At 38.8% G+C, this 18,300-nt stretch overlaps 1 protein-coding gene across 6 annotated transcripts in view; it reads left to right on the forward strand.

Annotated features, from left to right (window-relative positions):
* Positions 1-18,300, forward strand: part of LOC130426944 (axin-2) — a 194,732-nt gene that overhangs the window by 77,978 nt on the left and 98,454 nt on the right. For all 6 annotated transcript variants that reach the window (XM_056753959.1, XM_056753960.1, XM_056753961.1 and 3 more), the window contains exon 21: positions 7,129-7,359. In XM_056753959.1, the coding sequence (XP_056609937.1) occupies positions 7,129-7,359 (231 nt within the window). The remainder of the gene's footprint in view (positions 1-7,128; positions 7,360-18,300) is intronic.

Raw genomic sequence — 18,300 nt, forward strand, 5'->3', positions numbered from 1 at the left:
TGAGTCAAAAAGCTTTATACATCAGAATCTATCATCCAAAGTTGAAAGTTAGTTATGAGCAATCAAAAATGTTTCAGATGTTTAAGTACTTAAAGGAGTAGTTCACCTTTAAAATAAAAATTCTGATCTGTCAAAAATGAAACCAGAGAGAAAATATTGCATGGAAACGTAATAGTGGATTTGAATGACAGCATGAAGCATCTGTTGTTCATACAATCTGTCTAAATAACATCTATCTGGAGATCTAATCAGATGAATCATGTTTCAATTCTCAAACTGATGTGTACAAACAGCAAATGAAACCCATTTCTGAGACAGAATCTATAGGGAGAATACATGTTTAACAAATAAATATGTAAATATTGCATTACATGGAGTTCAGATAGCTTGGGAGAACGTATTAAACCCATAGAGTACTGCACCCTACCGCTCTGATCGGCAAGTTAATGATACTGTCAAACTTTCAAAGAGCTTCATTCCCCAGTAAGAGATTAGAAGACAGAAAATGACATGACATGAGAGATCAGGCCTGCTTTATGTTGTGCCAGAAACAACAGGCGTGTTGAAGGCGGACACGTTGTATTGCACCATCAGGGGCATTTTAGGATTGTTGTGCCATGTAAGATAGAGGAATGCAAAAATGACACAGCTTCTCTGTCCACCACTGCTACAGCTACAGGTTTTAAGCCTGCATTATCAAAAGAGCTGATATCAGTGTACCTAATGTAATTAGTATCATTATAGCTATTGTTTTTGGTATAAATTAGAGATGCACCGATTACAATTTTCTTTGCCGATTCCGATTTCCGATTTTATTATAAGTGAAACCTGCCGATTCTGATTTTACATCCACAAACTATAATTGACAGTATATAAAAAAACATTAACTTTTCTTCAATACACATTTAACCTGCATTAAATTACAGAATCTTCTCTTGCCCAAATAACTCTTAAATTGAAGAACTCTGTGACTGAAAATAAGTATAAATAATCAAATATAACAAAACTTAATCAGTTAATCAACCTTTTTCATTTTTGTACTCTAAGATAACAATAAAATACTTCAACTTTATTCTTTTCTGTTTCTTTTTATGAAACTATCATTGCTTTATTTATTTATTTATTTCTGAAATGTAAATGACTTGTCTTTATCTTGGGTCTGTAGTACTATTGATTGACTGGTTGATTTTAGCTGCCACTTCAAAAAAAGTAAAAAATCTTATGAGTGAATTCTACTCTAAATATGTATATGTTTTTGCTCTTTTTGTGTTAGTAAAGAACTCAATCAGATATATATCACAAATATTGGTTGATTGGTTCAAGTCGTGTTGTATGTCATTTTACCTAAGTGAAATGACCATAGTTTTAACATAAAACAATTAATCTGTTTGACAGAAACATGGCTGAAGCCAGATGATTTTATTACTCTAAATGAATCCGTTCCCCAAGATTATTACTATAAACACGAGCCTCGTCTAAAAGGTAGAGGGGGCGGTGTAGCTGCACTTCACAATAATTATTTTAGCATCTCTCAGAAGTCTTCTTTTATTTTCAGAACTAGTACTGGCCGCAGATAGAGTCCTTGTCGTTGGTGACATTAACATCCATGTAGATAATGATACAGATGCCTTGGGAATGGCTTTCAAAGACACTCTTAACTCCATGGGCGTAAGTCAACATGCGTCAGGACCCACTCACCTTCGTAATCATACTTTAGATTAAATACTATCTTACGGTATAAATGTGGACGATGTTAAAATCCTTCAGCAGAGTGAAGACATTTCGGATCATTATCTGATATTATGTTTGCTTCACTGGCCTACGGCTGCAAATCAAACTCCTTGTTACAAATATGGTAGAACGATTACTTCAACTACCAAAGATGCGTTTCTCGATAATCTGCCTGAATTGTCGTAAAAAAAAAACGTTGAAGATCTTGAATTACTATTGAACATTTTAACTCCACCTTCTCAGATACATTAGACACAGTTGCTCATCTGCGTTTAAAGAAGATTAAAAATGGCAGCCCAACACCGTGGTATAATGAACAGACTCATCTAAAATAAGATCATCTAAATCAACAACATGCATGCTAGACCCTATATACCTGCAAAACTACTGAAAGAAATGCTCCCAGAAATTATAGATCCTCTTCTTAGTATTATTAACTCAACTCTGACATTAGGACATGTGCCTAAAGCATTAAGGTGGCCGTTATAAGGCCCCTTTTCAAAAAACCCAAACTCGACCATAGAGAACTAGGGAATTACAGGCCTATATCGAATTTACATTTTATATCTAAAGTTCTGGAAAAAGTAGTTTCAACTCAATTATGCTCCTTCCTCCAAAGGAATGACATTACTGAAGAATTCCAGTCTGCATATAGAGCATGTCACAGTACAGAGACTGCTTTGATCAGAGTTACAAATTATCTGCTTTTTGCTTCTCACCATGGCTGTATTTCGTTATTGGTGCTGCTAGACCTTAGTGCTGCATTTGACACCATTGGCCACAACATACTCCTACATAGACTCGAAAATTACGTAGTCATTAACGGAATAGCATTGAAATAGTTTAAGTCTTATTTATCCGACCGTTTTCAATTTGTAGCAATAAACAATGAGGTGTCCTGCAAACCGCAAGTCCAGTACGGTGTATCACAGGGTTTCGGTCTTAGGGCCTCTGCTCTTCGCATTATTCATGCTACCTCTTGGAGATATAATAAAGCGACACGGAATAAGCTTTCACTGTTATGCTGATGATTCTCAACTTTATATTTCCTCGAAGCCTCATGAAACACAGGAGTTCCATCGAATAATGGAATGCATAGTCGCTTTAAAAAACTAGATGAGTAACAATTTTTACTACTGAACTCGGACAAAACATAAGTGTTACTTACTGGACCGAAAACCGGCATACGTAACAACCAAGAATGCTGCTTAACTATTGACGGATGCTCCATAAAATCCTTGTCGTCAGCTAAAAATCTTGGCGTTGTATTCGATAGTAATCTGTCATTTGAGAGCCATGTCTCCAGCACCTGTAAAATTGCATTTTTTCATTTTAAGAGTATATCTAAACTACGTCATATGCTGTCACTGTCAGATGCAGGGAAATTAATTCATGCATTCATGACATCAAGACAATATTACTGTAATGCACTTTTGGGTGGTTGCCCTGCAGGCCTATTACAAAACTGCAACTGGTTCAAAACGCGGCAGCTCAAGTTCTTACACTTACAAAAAAGTATGAGCATATAACCCCGGTTCTGTCAACCTTTCACTGGTTACCTATAAAGCATCGCATTAACTTTAAGATTTTGCTTATTACCTATAAAGCCCTACATGGTCTAGCGCTGCAGTATTTGAGTGAACTACTATTGTATTACAGTCCTCCATGTGCATAACGCTCTCAGGCGTCCTGTCAGTTGGTAATACCTAGAATTTCAAAATCAAGTGCAAGTGGTAGATCCTTTTCTTATCTCGAGCCTAAACTTTGGAATATTCTTCACTGCACTGTCTGGGAAGCAGACACACTCTATCAGTTTAAATCCAGACTAAAGACGCATCTTTTCAATCTTGCATACACTACACTTCCATAATATTAATCCTCAGAGGATCTAGGCGCCATTATTTAGATCAACCAGAACCAGGAACACATCCAACAACAAATGATTGCTTGTTGCATCAAAGAGTGCAGAACAGTACTCTACTCTCAGCCAATCTTGTCTCTTTGTTCCAAGGTTACTACAGGATGCAGTCCATGCCTAGACCTGATAGTAGAGCGGAGAATGGGAAGCAGTGACCTGACAAGAGCTGAGATGATAGAGCTGGATAAAGGACGCGGCGACTTGACATGATTTCTCTGCAAAATTTCAAGTGCTATTAGATTGTTAATGATAATCTTAAATCTATAATTTACCTTATTAGTAAGTTTATTTATTTTTAATTTAGCCTTGTTGTGCAAGCACTGGTGAGCTTGTGCAGAAGCAGCAGCTTTGCCAGAGGGGTACTGGAATCCCCTGGTTGGGCCTGGGTTCTCCTGAGTTTTTTTTTCTCGATTGGAGTTTTGGGTTCCTCGCCACCGTTTGCATACTGTTTTGCACTATTTGCCTGGCCAGGGGGGCTGCTTTGGAATTCAGAAGTTTTACATAATTAATATTACATATAGGAATTTATAGTCCGTTTAATATTTGACCTGTGGTTCTCTCTCTCCTTTATCTTAAATGTGTGCTTTCAGTGTGCGTGTGTGCGAGTGTTTTTGCGTGTGTGTCTACGTCGATGTGTGTAAGTATGTATGCATATTGTGTGTGGAGCCTTTGTATGTCTGTCTTTTGTGTTTTCACCTTTTTTTAATTTTTACAGGTTTATGACTGTAGTTGTTTTACTTGTAGTCAATATGTCTCATGTACAGATGCTTTGTAACAATGAAAATTGTAAAAAGCACTATATAAATAAAGTTGAGTTGAGTTAAATGGAATGGAATTTACATTTGTTTCACAGATAGTGAACGACTTCAACATGAGTTTAGCATTTGTCAGAGTTTAGCATCATAGTTAGCATGTAGTACATACCCAAAGTAGTATGTACTACACGTGCGTAGTATGTACGTGCGGAGACTCGGGCAGTTCGGTGGAACCACGCAGTCACGAGCGTAAATGAGCCATGAAAGACAGCCGTCATGAATGGACATTTACTTGAATATTTGACGTTATTGCCCGCTTAGCTGGCAACATACGATCGTCTTCGAATCTGCAAGACATGAGACTGACAGGCCGGTCACGGCCGATCATGCGAAAACCGGCCGATTCCGGTTTCTGACAGGTCAATCGGTGCACCTCTAGTATAAATGGGCCTTTAATATATTGTGTTGTCTTATTGAGCATCAGTTAATGTTTGCAACTTTTATATTAATTGTCTGGTGTAAAAAGTTGCATCTCATACAGTCAGAAGGTTGTTTCTGCAATTATCTTATAATATAGTTTTGTCAGTTCTTATGGGTCTTTATTTTAATTGTGATGTCTGAGGGTTGAGATCTGTGTTTGTCATCAAATGTTTTTCTTCAAGACTGGTCATAACGTTTTAAAATCAGGTACATAAAAAGGTTGATTCGGCAAATTGAAATATGAATTTTAGACTGATTAGTCCAAACTAATATCTAGTAATCAGTGAGACTAGTTGTTAACGGCTAAATTTGTGCAACTGGGCTCATAGCTGACCTTCAGTTTTTGATGCATGTTCCAACATTGTTTCAATTATCTTTGTGGTCTGATAGTGGGAACTCTGTAAGCTGCGACAAAGACGCATTCAAAAAGCATTTCTAAATGTTGTCATATTTCTGGACATGTGGTTGACATTAGGAATGTTCCAGGAGAAATGAGACTGTTAGACATTGTCTTGATTTCAAATTGCTTCTTTGACTCTGGAATACACAAAGCGGCACCATCAGAACATCACAACGGTCCATCCAGCTGTGCTGGGTCACTGAAGACGGGCTTTCACTACCAGATGGGCCCTCGATGATGAAAAGAGGTTTAATCTCTGGCCAGACATCAGCACGCACAGACGCTTTTCACTACGCTTCAGCTCCTGCAGACATGCAAATGTGTTTCAGCGAAGATTTAGATCCGTCTTTCATCCAGAATGGTGAATGCAAATGAAAAGGCGTTAACACATACTACAGTTATGGAAGAAAAATCACCATTAGAGACTGACATGCGTACATCTCTGTTTATAAGCAAATCTCGCACTTTACGAGCCTCATGTTTACGCTGAGGCTGAACTCAGTTGGCACTGTTTGCCTGTTTAATCGTGTCATTTTTTTGGGGGGGGCACCCCTAAATAATCTGTTCTTCGTTTTTTGTATTGATAAACATTCTTTTTTAATCTGAATATGTGGATAAATTCAACATTAGGAACATGGAATTTTTAAATCCGCCCTGCATTGCTTTCTTTTAATTTTAATCCTAAATCATTTTCTTCAAAACATGGACGTCTACTTTATACATGAGACCACATTTTCCCCGGTTATTGCCTTTCAGTTTGTGTTCTAGTTTCGCAGTGTGCCTTTTTTATTTCATAAGAGCACGTCCAGGCCCATCAAAGATGCATCAGAAAATTCTTCCCAGGGTCCAGTTTAAAAGGGAATTATAGATTAAAGGCTCCTCAGAGCCGAGATCTAATAGCTTTGTGGCGATGCAGCCGCATGTGGGCTTTTGCCGCGCAGCTCTGGCCCGCGTCAGACCCGCGCGCAGTCTCGGCATCTGGGTGTTTTCGCGACAGGCTTTGAAGTTTGCTACTATTCCCCCAAGTGCCCCAAAAAACAACTTCAGATGTTTTTTCCGGCTCTTAGGGCACGTGATGCACTTTGTCAGGCTCCTCCCAGGGATGTTTGGGATGGAACGGAGTTGGCGTGTGGGTTAACTGCTTTGTGAGCACAGATTATTTGGTATTCAAGGTGTAAACTGATAGTTCAGGCATTAAGGGTGTATAGTGTTGTGTATAAACATCTGTTTATTGTAAGTCTCATGTTGATTTACACATCTCGTTAATTGTTTGTCTGTCAATATTTCTGTAATTTGGTTTTGAATGTCAACATAATAAACCACGCGTGAGTTTGTCAGTTCTTGAGTAGTCTGAATGATGACTGGTTAGACAAAGGCCTCAAAATGTCTTCCTCTTGTGTCCCTGTATTGAAATTAATGCAACGGCCATTTATACTTTGGCGATGAGCTTTTTGGTCTTATTTCAGCTTCTTGAAATAATACATGCGAGGACAACTTTGTCTCCATGAGTTACTGACCTTTGATTTGGACTAATGTCGCTCATTAAGTCAAACTGCTGACCTTTGTGGAATGTAAGACTTTGATGTTAAACTCTTGTGGTTCAGAGATCATAGGCAGTGGTGTCTGTTTTCTTCTCGCTGGCTACAACCGGCCGCATCCACTCCAGTCATCCAGCTTGGTTTGTTTTCTCTTTTTCATTGTTTTTCATTGCTCTTTTATTGTTGCTTTCTGTTTATTTCTTTTGGGATTCCCCAACCCAAATACAGTTTTTTACAGACATGCTTCAAGGTTTCCTCCTCAATGGGCTGACCTTAACAGATTTCACAATTTGTGTTTGGCACCAGACGGTATCTGATCTGGAGGCACAGGTGCATTCACTGAGGAAGGAGCTGTTGGCGGCTCACAGTCAGAGGAAACAGCAGCTGATGGAGTTGGGCCTGCTGAGGGAGGAGGAGCGCCAGCGGTCCGCTCACGATCAGCAAATGGCTTTGGAACGGCTTCGGTCCGAAATGGATCAGATGCGACAGGACCTGGAGAAGACCCATGAGTCTGAAAGAGAGCTTGCCCAAGAGAAGGTTGGTGTGCCTCCTAATTGACAACGAGAATGTCAACATAAAATTGCAAAGTTTGGTCATATGACAGGGTTAATCAAGGATGATTGGAATGGAGAAGTATTATACTTTGGAGTGGTGAAATTATACTTTTATAACTCAGACGAGGCAACCAACCGTAGAGTCAACGACAGTGGTACTGCAAGATGTCAGCACCCTTGCGTCAAAAGCTATAACAGTCATCTTTATTCTATCCTTTTAATATAATTTTTATTTAAAGTTTTGAAGTTATATTAACAAACACGAGGGGGGCACGGTGGCTTAGTGGTTAGCACGTTTGCCTCACACCTCCAGGGTTGGGGGTTCGATTCCCGCTTCCGACTTGTGTGTGTGGAGTTTGCATGTTCTCCCTGTGCCTCGGGGGTTTCCTCCGGGTACTCCGGTTTCCTCCCCTGGTCCAAAGACATGCATGGTAGGTTGATTGGCATCTCTGGAAAAAATTGTTCGTAGGGTGTGAGTGCGTGAGTGAATGAGTGAGTGTGTGTGCCCTGCGATGGGTTGGCACTCCATCCAGGGTGTATCCTGCCTTGATGCCCGATGACTCCTGAGATAAGCGCAGGCTCCCCGTGACCCGAGGTAGTTCGGATAAGCGGGAGAAAATGGAATGGAATGGAATTAACAAACACACAAAAGGTAACCAACATAACAGAATCCACGCAACAACAAAAAACACCTGCCTCAATTAAAAAATTTGACAATATCAACCTAGAAATGTTTCAATGTTCCATTCAGAATTGTTTATAAATAAGAAAACTCGAAAAAATACATTAATATAAATATCTGTAATACAAAAGATAGGATAGGTTTACCCATCAGTTAAATTTCCAAGAGTTTCAAGAAAGGTCCCAATGTGGCTACAAATCTCCACCTTATTCTTTTACATTGAATACATAATGAATAATGTTAACTTGACTGTATGATTAACTTTCACTTTAAGTATTCTGTTTCAGTGTTGAGATTGTAAACATATTCTCTGCAATCTGTAACGTTTGCCTCTTTATCTCTCTTGAAATATAAAATTGCATTTTACTTTATATGTAAATACTTACCCTAAATATTTAAAGGTGCATTGTAGAGATTTTTAGCAGCATCTTGCAATTTAAACCATCGGCTCACTCAACCTTTCAAAGCACTATGGGTTCTGACACAAGACAAAGATGTCTGCTCTTTTCGCTTCTTTGCCAGTTGAGAAAATGTATTTACGAAACTCACTCTGTTGAACAGTTTGTTTGTTTAGGACTACTGTAGAAACAACATGGCCAATTCCATGTAAGGGGACCCGCGGTGTATGTAGACAGAAATAGCTCATTCTAAGATAATACAATATAACACTTCATTATGTAGACATAGTTGTATATTGTTTATTATATTGCATTTCTGTCAATAGTTCCTCCTAAATATCACCTTATACACACATCATACATTTACATTTAGTCATTTAGTAGACGCTTTTATCTAAAGCAACTTACAGTAGACGCAATAGAATACCTTATATACATGAATTAAAGTTAATTGACGTTAAACTGACATTTCCCATAAAATCGTATCCCACAGCTCAAATTTTAACAGCTGGAGGCAGAGGTGGTGCCATCCCGACGATGTGCACACTCTTGCATGTTTATGCCTACTGTTCCTTTAAGTGGACCTTCTCAAGAAAATGAATATACTAGATCCGTGGTCACGCATGCGAATGCGACAGACTGGAAACTCAAGCTGTCCAAAAGATATTACTCTGAATGAAGCAGACACATCGGACATCTTTTTCCTTTATAAAGCGCTTGATCCCAGCTGAAGAAACGATGGCTGGAAGCTGCTGTAATCCAGCACAGTTTATCCAGGAACTGGTCAAGGTGGTATTGATCAGTGAGTAATCCTGAATAGGCCCATCAAAGCGATTAGTTTTCATTAAACACATGGACTGCCGCTCACTGCACCCTCCCTCAGGACATCTGCGGCACATTAACGTTCCATTCGGCCTCTTCATAAATCCTGGGAATCTTCCATTTTGGAAGCATATGTGAGTACATCACTGCACATAAATCCCCATCAGACGAGAATGCCGCCTCGCTTTTCCATTCTCAAACTGACACGTCAGACTTGTTTACAAAATTATCTTTGCCTCCCTCCCTCCAACTGAGATGCATACTGACCTGCAGCTGAAATCTTCCGCTGAGGAGACTAATTCTAAGCTATTGACAGAGGGGTATTGTTACGGACAATAGGGCTAATAAAATAACACAATAACCTTTAAGATTAATGAAATGATACGTTCGTACTTCGACATTACATATATTTCTAAACGTGGCATAGGAGGAGCAGCAGCAGCACAGTGCTTCATCCCTTATTAAAATTAACTATGGTTGTTTCCATCTGTCTGCCTCTTTAGTCTCACGAAATCTCATGTGCCGGCACTGGTTAAGAGCATTTGTCTGCTTCATCCACACCACTCAAATCTCAAATATTTGTCATTGCCATTTTAGTACAGCATGCCGCTTTTTTGTTGAAATAGTGAACACATTTTTACAGATTTATTATTTAATCTTTGAATCTCCCTTGTGAAGACTTGTGTCCACTTTCGCAGGCTAGTCTCAAAGAGCAGAATGCTGTTATCCAGATGTATTTAGTGGCTCATGTAAAGCATGTATTACTTATACGGTGGTATGTAAATAGGATATAGATGATGTTCACATACAGTTGAAAGAAAAGGTATGTGAACCCTTTGGGCTTACTTGGATTTCTTCATAAATTGGTCATAAAATGTGTTCTGATCTTCATCTAAGTCACAACAATAGAGAAACACAGTCTGCTTAAACTAATACCGCACACACATTATAAGTTTTCAAGTTTTTATTGAACACAACATGTAAACATTCATAGTGCAGGGTGGAAAAAGTATGTGAAACCCTAGGCTAATGACTTCTCCAAGAGCTAATTGGAGCCAGGAGTCAGCCAACCTGGGGCCCGTTTCAGAAAGCAGGGTAAGTGCAAACTCAGAGTAAGTCAACCCCAGAAAACGGAATACTCAGGGTTTTTGGTTTCAGAACGCGAGGTATGTCAAACCCGCGACCACGGAGTAAGTCAAGCCCATTTCAGAAATCGAGGTATTTTATACTCCGAGTGAGTAACCAGAGTAACCTACTCCGTGAACCTAACCTGGTCGGGAGCAGGTTTTATTCCGCAAACCTAGGGTTTGTTACAATCTCCTCCCCCTTTTCGAAGTGAAAGCGAGCGGTGTTGAAATTACATACGTCATTTGTTTATTGATTCGTGTTCCTAATCGCGCTCAATTTAGTCACACAGAACTTAAAATGGCATGTCCGTTTATTTAGGAACCCATAGAAGAGGAAGCTGCATTAATTCGCAGAGAATTATATTTATGTCGGGAGAGAATTGTGAGGCCCCGTTTGGACGTTTTATCTTAACTTTTAAGGCCAGTTTAAGAAGTATATTTAACATTTCCCAATCAGGCATCTTACTAGCAAGACCATTTTATTTCTTTAAACTTTCCTGAATGAATGATGTTATTGTATTTCTACGACGGCGTTTTAGTGGCACGTTAAAAATAAAATAAATTCAAGATTACGAGATTAAAGTCGAAATGTTACGAGATTAAAGTCGAAATGTTACGAGAATAAACTCGTCGTAATACGTATTTTATTTTCGTGAAGGTTGTAGTTTAAGAGTTGAAGTTATGTTTGAGCACGTCATCTGAATCAGTGAGTTAATTCGTAGTTCATGTCAGATTTTTTCTTCTGAATAAATTCAGTTTCCTACATAACGGCTGCAGTGTCCTTTTACTAATTATAACTCCGTGATGATGCGCCAAAATACAAAGAATTTCCTTATTGCTAAATCATAATCTAAAGTAGGATTTAACCAAATCCTCCACATCCATTGTTTCTAGAAATTCTGTTATTTTTCTCAAAATATTACGACTTTATTCTCGTAACATTTCGACTTTATTCTCGAAATGTTTTTTTTTTTTACGACGCCGTCGTATATTTCATATTCAGCTGCTGCCAAGATCTTTTTATTGCAAAAGGATAGCACCTACATGAGAGCGAGAGAGTTAAATATAATTCGCATTTTCACAGTTTCAACAAAATAAATATAAAAGTGATTGACATATAAACTGGCGCATTAACAAGTGAAGCACTTTTCTCCCATACCAACTCTCTTTCTTTTGCTGCTGCGGCTGTGTTGCTCTTTTTTTCTTAATATTCACCTTACGCTTGTAACAGTACCTTCAATTCGATTGGCGAGAAATGAACAGAGCGCTTTTTGTCACGTGCCGTTGCCATGGTGAATCGTGCTATCTTCACTCAATTGATAATGGCTTTTCATCGCCATGCTGAACGCGCGTAACCTAGAGTGAACTTACTCAGGGTTGATTGAACTAACTCAAATCAGCTGTTCTGAAACTGAAAACTCAGAGTAGCGATTCTCTGAGTAAATCAACTCAGAGTTCAGATTTTAACTCGGTGTTGGTTGAACTTCCTTATTGAAACGGGCCCCTGGGGTCCAATCAATGTGATGAGATTGGATGTGTTGATTAAAGCTGGCCTGTCCAATAAAAAACACACACTAGTTTTGAGTTTGCTGTTCTGAAGAAGCGTTATCTGATGTGAACCATGCCTCGCACAAAAGAGCTCTCAGAAGACCTACGATCAAGAATTGTTGACTTAAATAAAGCTGGAAAGGGCTACAAAAGTATATCCAAAAAAGCCTTGATGTCCATGTGTCCACGGTAAGACAGATTGTCTACAAATGGAGAAAGTTCAGCACTGTTGCTACACTCCCTAGGCGTGGTCGTCCTGTAAAGATGACTGCAAGAGCACAGCGCAGAATGCTCAATGAGGTGAAGAAGAATCCTAGAGTGTCAGCAAAACACTTACAGAAATCTCTGGCACATGCTTACATTTTTGTTGACAAATCTACAATAAGGAAAACATTTAACAAGAATGGACTTGATGGGAGGACACCACGGAGGAAGCCACTGCTGTCCAAAAATGACATTGCAGCACATTTGAAGTTTGCAAAAACTGAAGCTTAACAGAGGATGGACGATGCAACAGGACAACGACCCAAAGGAAAAAAGTAAATCAACAACAGAATGGCTTCAACAGAAGAAAATACGCCTTCTGGAGTGACCCAGTCAGAGTCCTGACCTCAACCCGATTGAGATGCTGTGGCATGACCTCAAGAGAGCGATTCACACCAGACATCCCAAGAATATTGCTGAACTGAAACACTTTTGTAAAGAGGAATGGTCCAAAATTCCTCCTGACCGTTGTGCAGGTCTGATCTGCAACTATAGGAAACGTTTGGTTGAGGTTATTGCTGCCAAAGGAGGGTCAACCAGTTATTAAACCTAAAGGTTCACATACTTTTTCCACCCTGCACTATGAATGTTTACATGTTGTGTTCAATAAAAACATGAAAACGTATAATGTTTGTGCGGTATTAGTTTAAGCAGACTGTGTTTCTCTATTGTTGTGACTTCGATGAAGATCAGAACACATTTTATGACCAATTTATGAAGAAATCAAAGGGTTCACATACTTTTTCTTTCAACTGTACGTGTGAACTGTGAGAAAGACCGGTTAATGTAGAGAACGGTCAGGGAGGTATACTAGCTCTATGATGAGTGTTTTTGGCCAGAGGCGTGACATCAGACTTATTCCTCTAGTGTAAAGCTGCTCTATTCTCAGAGGATTAACAAAACATCTGACTCACACACACATACACACCAGTGTTTCATAGCTCACTGTTTTAAGCCTTGAGTTATTAGAGGTGTTTATTAAGGCAAGCTTCAATCACTCTTGCTCATACTGTTGCACAAACCCAGAGAAGTGAGCTGTTAGAAAGAAAAACAAAATACTTAATCCAGAGAACACTCACCATTGCTTTGGATAATATAAAATTAGATTTTTGCAATTGAGATATGATTGAGATGGATAGTGTGGTTTTCTTTGATTATTGACCGTGATGCTTAAGCTAAAGCTTTCTTTTTGCGTGTTTAGCTCCACTCATGCATATACCATACTGTATCTCTCCCCAGCTGGTCACAACATCATTTTCAACGAAAAAAGTTATGCCATTTTCAAGTTTTCGGAGGCTTAGATTCGTATTGACTTGGTATGTTTTAAGATGAAATTTGATATTCTTTTGATGGCGAGAGAAACGCAGTCCTCGGCAGTCAGCCGCTCCCTAAAATGCAGGCCAGAGTTTTAAGACATCTCACAGATCCCCAAGGAAAAGAAAAATCCATTAAAACCATGAATTGGTTTGCATGAAAGGTACAGCTGTTTTGAAGGGGAATAAAATAATAAGAAACAGAAAATCAGAAACGATAAGATCAGGAGTTTGATTGTTCCAACGCCCGGCGCTTTGTGAGTATAAAGGATGATAAAAATGCATTTTCTCCAGCCTATGTTAACAACAGAGGTTTATCTTGCTAGTGTGTGTGTGTGTGTCACTGCCAGTGGTGCCCAATCTACATCCAGCACAGAGAACCCTGGGAGCCTTGTTCCTCCAGATAAACCTGACTGCAGCTCACAACCTCTGATGCTCAGATATTCCTTGTGCTTCCAAACCCTCCAACTTTTGTCATTTATTTACAAATCACAACTCCCTGTTCTGAATTCCTATGGAGTCTAGAATGTCATCTCTTTACTTTTGCAGAAATATTGCAGATTTTTGACAATATATGTGATTAAGAAAACAAAAATGTCAAAGTTGTCTTCATCAGAATATTTAATCTCTGAATTTAGATTGAATAGGACTCTGATGGCAGTATGATTTAGGTCTATGGCTCTGGCCAGCGAGATGCATTGCCCTGCTTAGTTTAGCCCCAACTCCGATCCAACACACCTGAACAAGCAAATCAAAGTCTTTAGGAATAAACGCGTTGATTAGGTTGTTCAGGTGTGTTTTTTCATAGTTGTGGAAAAACTAAGAAGGAAAATGGATTTGTGGGCCAGAGTTGAGAACTATTGATTTCGGTGATTTGTCGTGGTGTGTTTATCAGTAACTTGTAATTGCCAGTGTGGGTTATTTTGAAGTAAAATTGAATTTTAGACATTATACAGTGTCTTTAAAATGTATTCATACCCCTTTTTACATTTGGTTATGTTGCTGCTCTGTGTTAAACTACTTAATTTTGAATCTACACTACACACACAGTAATGACAAAACAAAACCACTCACAAGTTCAGAGGCCTCCATTAATCATTAATTCAATTCAATTCAAGTTTATTTATATAGCGCTTTTCACAATGTGTATTGTTTCAAAGCAGCTTTACAGGGGCAAACAGGAAAAAACAGATAAGTTAGAATACAGCACAGTGCATGGTGTTTATACAACGAGTAAGATCATTCTAATAAATACTATCTAATTTCTAAATAAATAAATAAATGAATGAATGCAGTCTCCCGGTGAGCAGGCCAACACTGCCCTGCTGTGGCGAACCCAAACTCCAATGATTGATTAATGGAGAAAAAAACCTCGGGAGAAACCAGGCTCAACCGGGAGGGCCAGATCCCCTCTGACGTGTCATAGCTGCACTCAAACTGCTGACATGTGATTTAAGTTTAGCATTTAATACCAAATATTGTAACTTCAGCATTAATAAGACAAATAGGGAAAATGTTGAAACAACCAGATCTCTTACTTGAGCTTGCCTCCTTTCCGTGCAAACAGTAATCAATGAGGACAGAGTGGCCAAACTCAAGCCTCTCCTCAGTGAAGACACATGAAAACTTGAAATTTGCCAAAAATAAACATTTTCAGAAGCAAGATTCTCTGGTCTGATGAATCTCAGTTTCAAGCACTACTCATCACCTGCACAATACCATCCTAACAGTAAAGTATAAAGTAAAGGCTTGCACAAAAATCTATGATATTTATCTTCAAATTTTGTTCGACAAAGACTAAAAAGAGTTTTTGTCACATGCGGCTACAGAACAGACACGCACGACCGAGGAGTACAAACAATAAGGGTATATTTATTAAATCCACTGGGAGAACAGGCACGGAATAACACATTAACAAATCTGGACAATGATGGGGTAAACAGAATGTGTATAAATAGTCCATAGGTGATGAGGTTGATGATGGCCAGGTGTGGGGATTAGAAATGCGACACAGGTGCGTGAGTGCGAGGGATTGTGGGAAATGTAGTCCGGGGGAAAACACGGGGAGAAATATATGGAAACTTTTTTGTTTGTATAGCTACACTTTAGTCTCATAATTTTTCGTCAATGATATTGCGTGCTGATAAAGTCTTAGTTGTCGTTTAATTAAGCGGCCTTACTTTTCGTCTCGTCTTCGTCCTAGGAAAATCTTTTTGTCATTATTTTCGTTAATGAAATGAACACTACAAAAATGTCAGAATGCATGAAACGCAGTTGAACCCCCCTTTTAACGGATAAAAGCCTTAGGATGCGGTGCCGCCCGTCCGTTGCAGTCCTGTTCAGCATTGCAGCGATTGTTTATGCATCAATTCTGTTTCTGCTGATTTAAGTTATTAGTACACGTATGTCAATCATGCTCAGAATCACACAGATTGATATGAAAAGGTATAGTAATTTCCCCATAAATGCATTTAATTTTCACAGTCATCTTTGATTTTGCGATAAAGCAAGAAAAAGTTTAACACTTACCAGGATTTACAAAAACACCTAATCCTGTTAAAATCTGAAAGTCTATTTTTTTCACACCACATATGTACTGCAATACATACTGCAATCGGAGCTTGTGTGAAACAGGCGTTAGTTTTGTATGAGCCACTGTAGTGCTTTGAATGAAAGGCTGAGCCGTTGAGTGAACCGTTGGTAGCAATTCGTAACCTCATCGCTAGATGCAGCAAAATTTCATACACTGGACCTTTAAGTCATTCAACACAACCATTGCAGAACTTTAAGCAAGATAAAAGGAACATGGACTATTGTTTCCTAGGTTACTGCTAGACCACAAACAGATAGAAGCAACTCTGTTGGATAACTACAAAGGGCATGACACATTTGCAACGAGTGGAGACATGTACCTCTGTTTCTGTGATTCACCTTGGATGAGCTGTCAGTGTCAGAGCGACAGAGCGATGCCAGCTACAGAGTATACACTAAAAGATTTACTAGAAATGCAGTTGTCACCGCCTGAATTTATCAAGATAAGATGCAGATGTCCCTGCAAATAACCAAACTGTGTATAGAACAAGAACAGTGCATGGAGTGACAAGCATTTAGCATTTCAGAAAAAAAAAAACATGTTGATTCCCCAAGTTCATATTAAAAATTGCTTTTAGAGTTAAACACTGGCCGAGGCAAGAAGAAAATGGCACATATAGGTTGTTTATACAGTAGTATGAGGGCATTCACCTGAGAAGGTCAGTTTTAAGTAGTGTATTTAATGAATCCCTGTTGAAAGAGCAGCTGATCATTGGAATCATCACTCTTGTCGGGTCCTATTCATCTTCTTCCACCCACCCTAATGGCCCTCAGTTTGGGCCACTTGTTAAAGATATAGTTCACTCAGGTCGACTTCACCTGTAAGACTTTCTTTGTTTTTTGTCGGACACAGAATCTTGAATCCTGGAATCCTCTTTTTCATACAGAATAATGCATGTAGAATATGGACAAGGTCTCTAAATCTTTAAACATGATAAATATATGACATGACTGACCAGAATATGTTATTCTGTCAATCTAAGAAAGGGGTAAAAATCTAAATTTTCATCAGCAGTGGCAAGTCTTTTCCTCTTCTTTGTTTCACATATTAAAGTCATACATGTTCAGAATTTCCATCTGAATAAATGCCTTTTTCCTTAAACACCAGGTTTGAGATTGATGGGGACATGCAGGTAATTGTAGCATTTGCTCTTGCTGTCCTAAGAAGCAACTTGTGCCAAATGATGAGGAATAGTGAGCAGCATTAGGCATTTATTTAGCATGAGGATGACATATTCAAACCAAATGTTTTTAGTTTCTAGACCAAGGGTCCTCAAACTATGCGGCCCTCCCCCTCATTTGGACCGGTCAACTGAACAATGCCAGAGACATATTATTTTTTTTATTTATTTTAAATATAAGGTTTCACTTATATCATGTCTTTATTTGATGATAAATATTGGCTTTCAGACAAAAATGTCCCTTAGCTATTAACGTAGCCTAATTATTTGTTAAATTGTTGACGTGCGATGCGATTTCTTGAGCTTCATGTCCACGCTAAAGAAATCCGCATTTTCCAGAACTCCTTTGCTGCCAACATTGACAAAGCCCCGCCTTCTTATCAGTTCGAGTTGGCTGAGTTGCAGAACTGTGATGTTCTGAAAGACACATTTAAGCCCAATGGTCTCATTGAATTCCCTTCCTAACGAGACATACCCAAACATCAAAAGAAAAGCAATGAAGATGTCCACATGGCAGCACATATATTTGTGAGCAAACCTTTTCATGCATGAAATTGATGAAAACTCCAATGAGATCAAGACTCACTGATGAACATTTGCGTCAGTCTTTGAGACTGCCTGTGACAGGAATGGAACCTGTCATTGGAATTCTTACTAGCCAGAAGCAAGCCCACAGTTCACACTAATAAATTTTGAATAGCACTCATTATGAAAAAAATGTCGTTATGATAGTAATAACAATGCTCTTTTAATAGGCTATATCTCTTGAAAAGTAATCATTTGTCTGCACACTGCATAACAAAATAAACTTTTCTAGCATTAGCAGGACTTAATAAATACATTTAAAAACATAATTAAATTTCCACAATAATACAAGTCACTCCGGTCCATGTAATTTTCTATTATGAACCGACCCAGCCCCCCATTTAATACAGGGAGAAATATGTGGCCCTTGAGGAAAAAGATTTGGGGACCCCTGTTCTAGACGATTCCCAAC

The sequence above is a fragment of the Triplophysa dalaica genome, chromosome 7 (assembly GCF_015846415.1).
Source record: "Triplophysa dalaica isolate WHDGS20190420 chromosome 7, ASM1584641v1, whole genome shotgun sequence".
Lineage (NCBI taxonomy): Eukaryota > Metazoa > Chordata > Actinopteri > Cypriniformes > Nemacheilidae > Triplophysa > Triplophysa dalaica.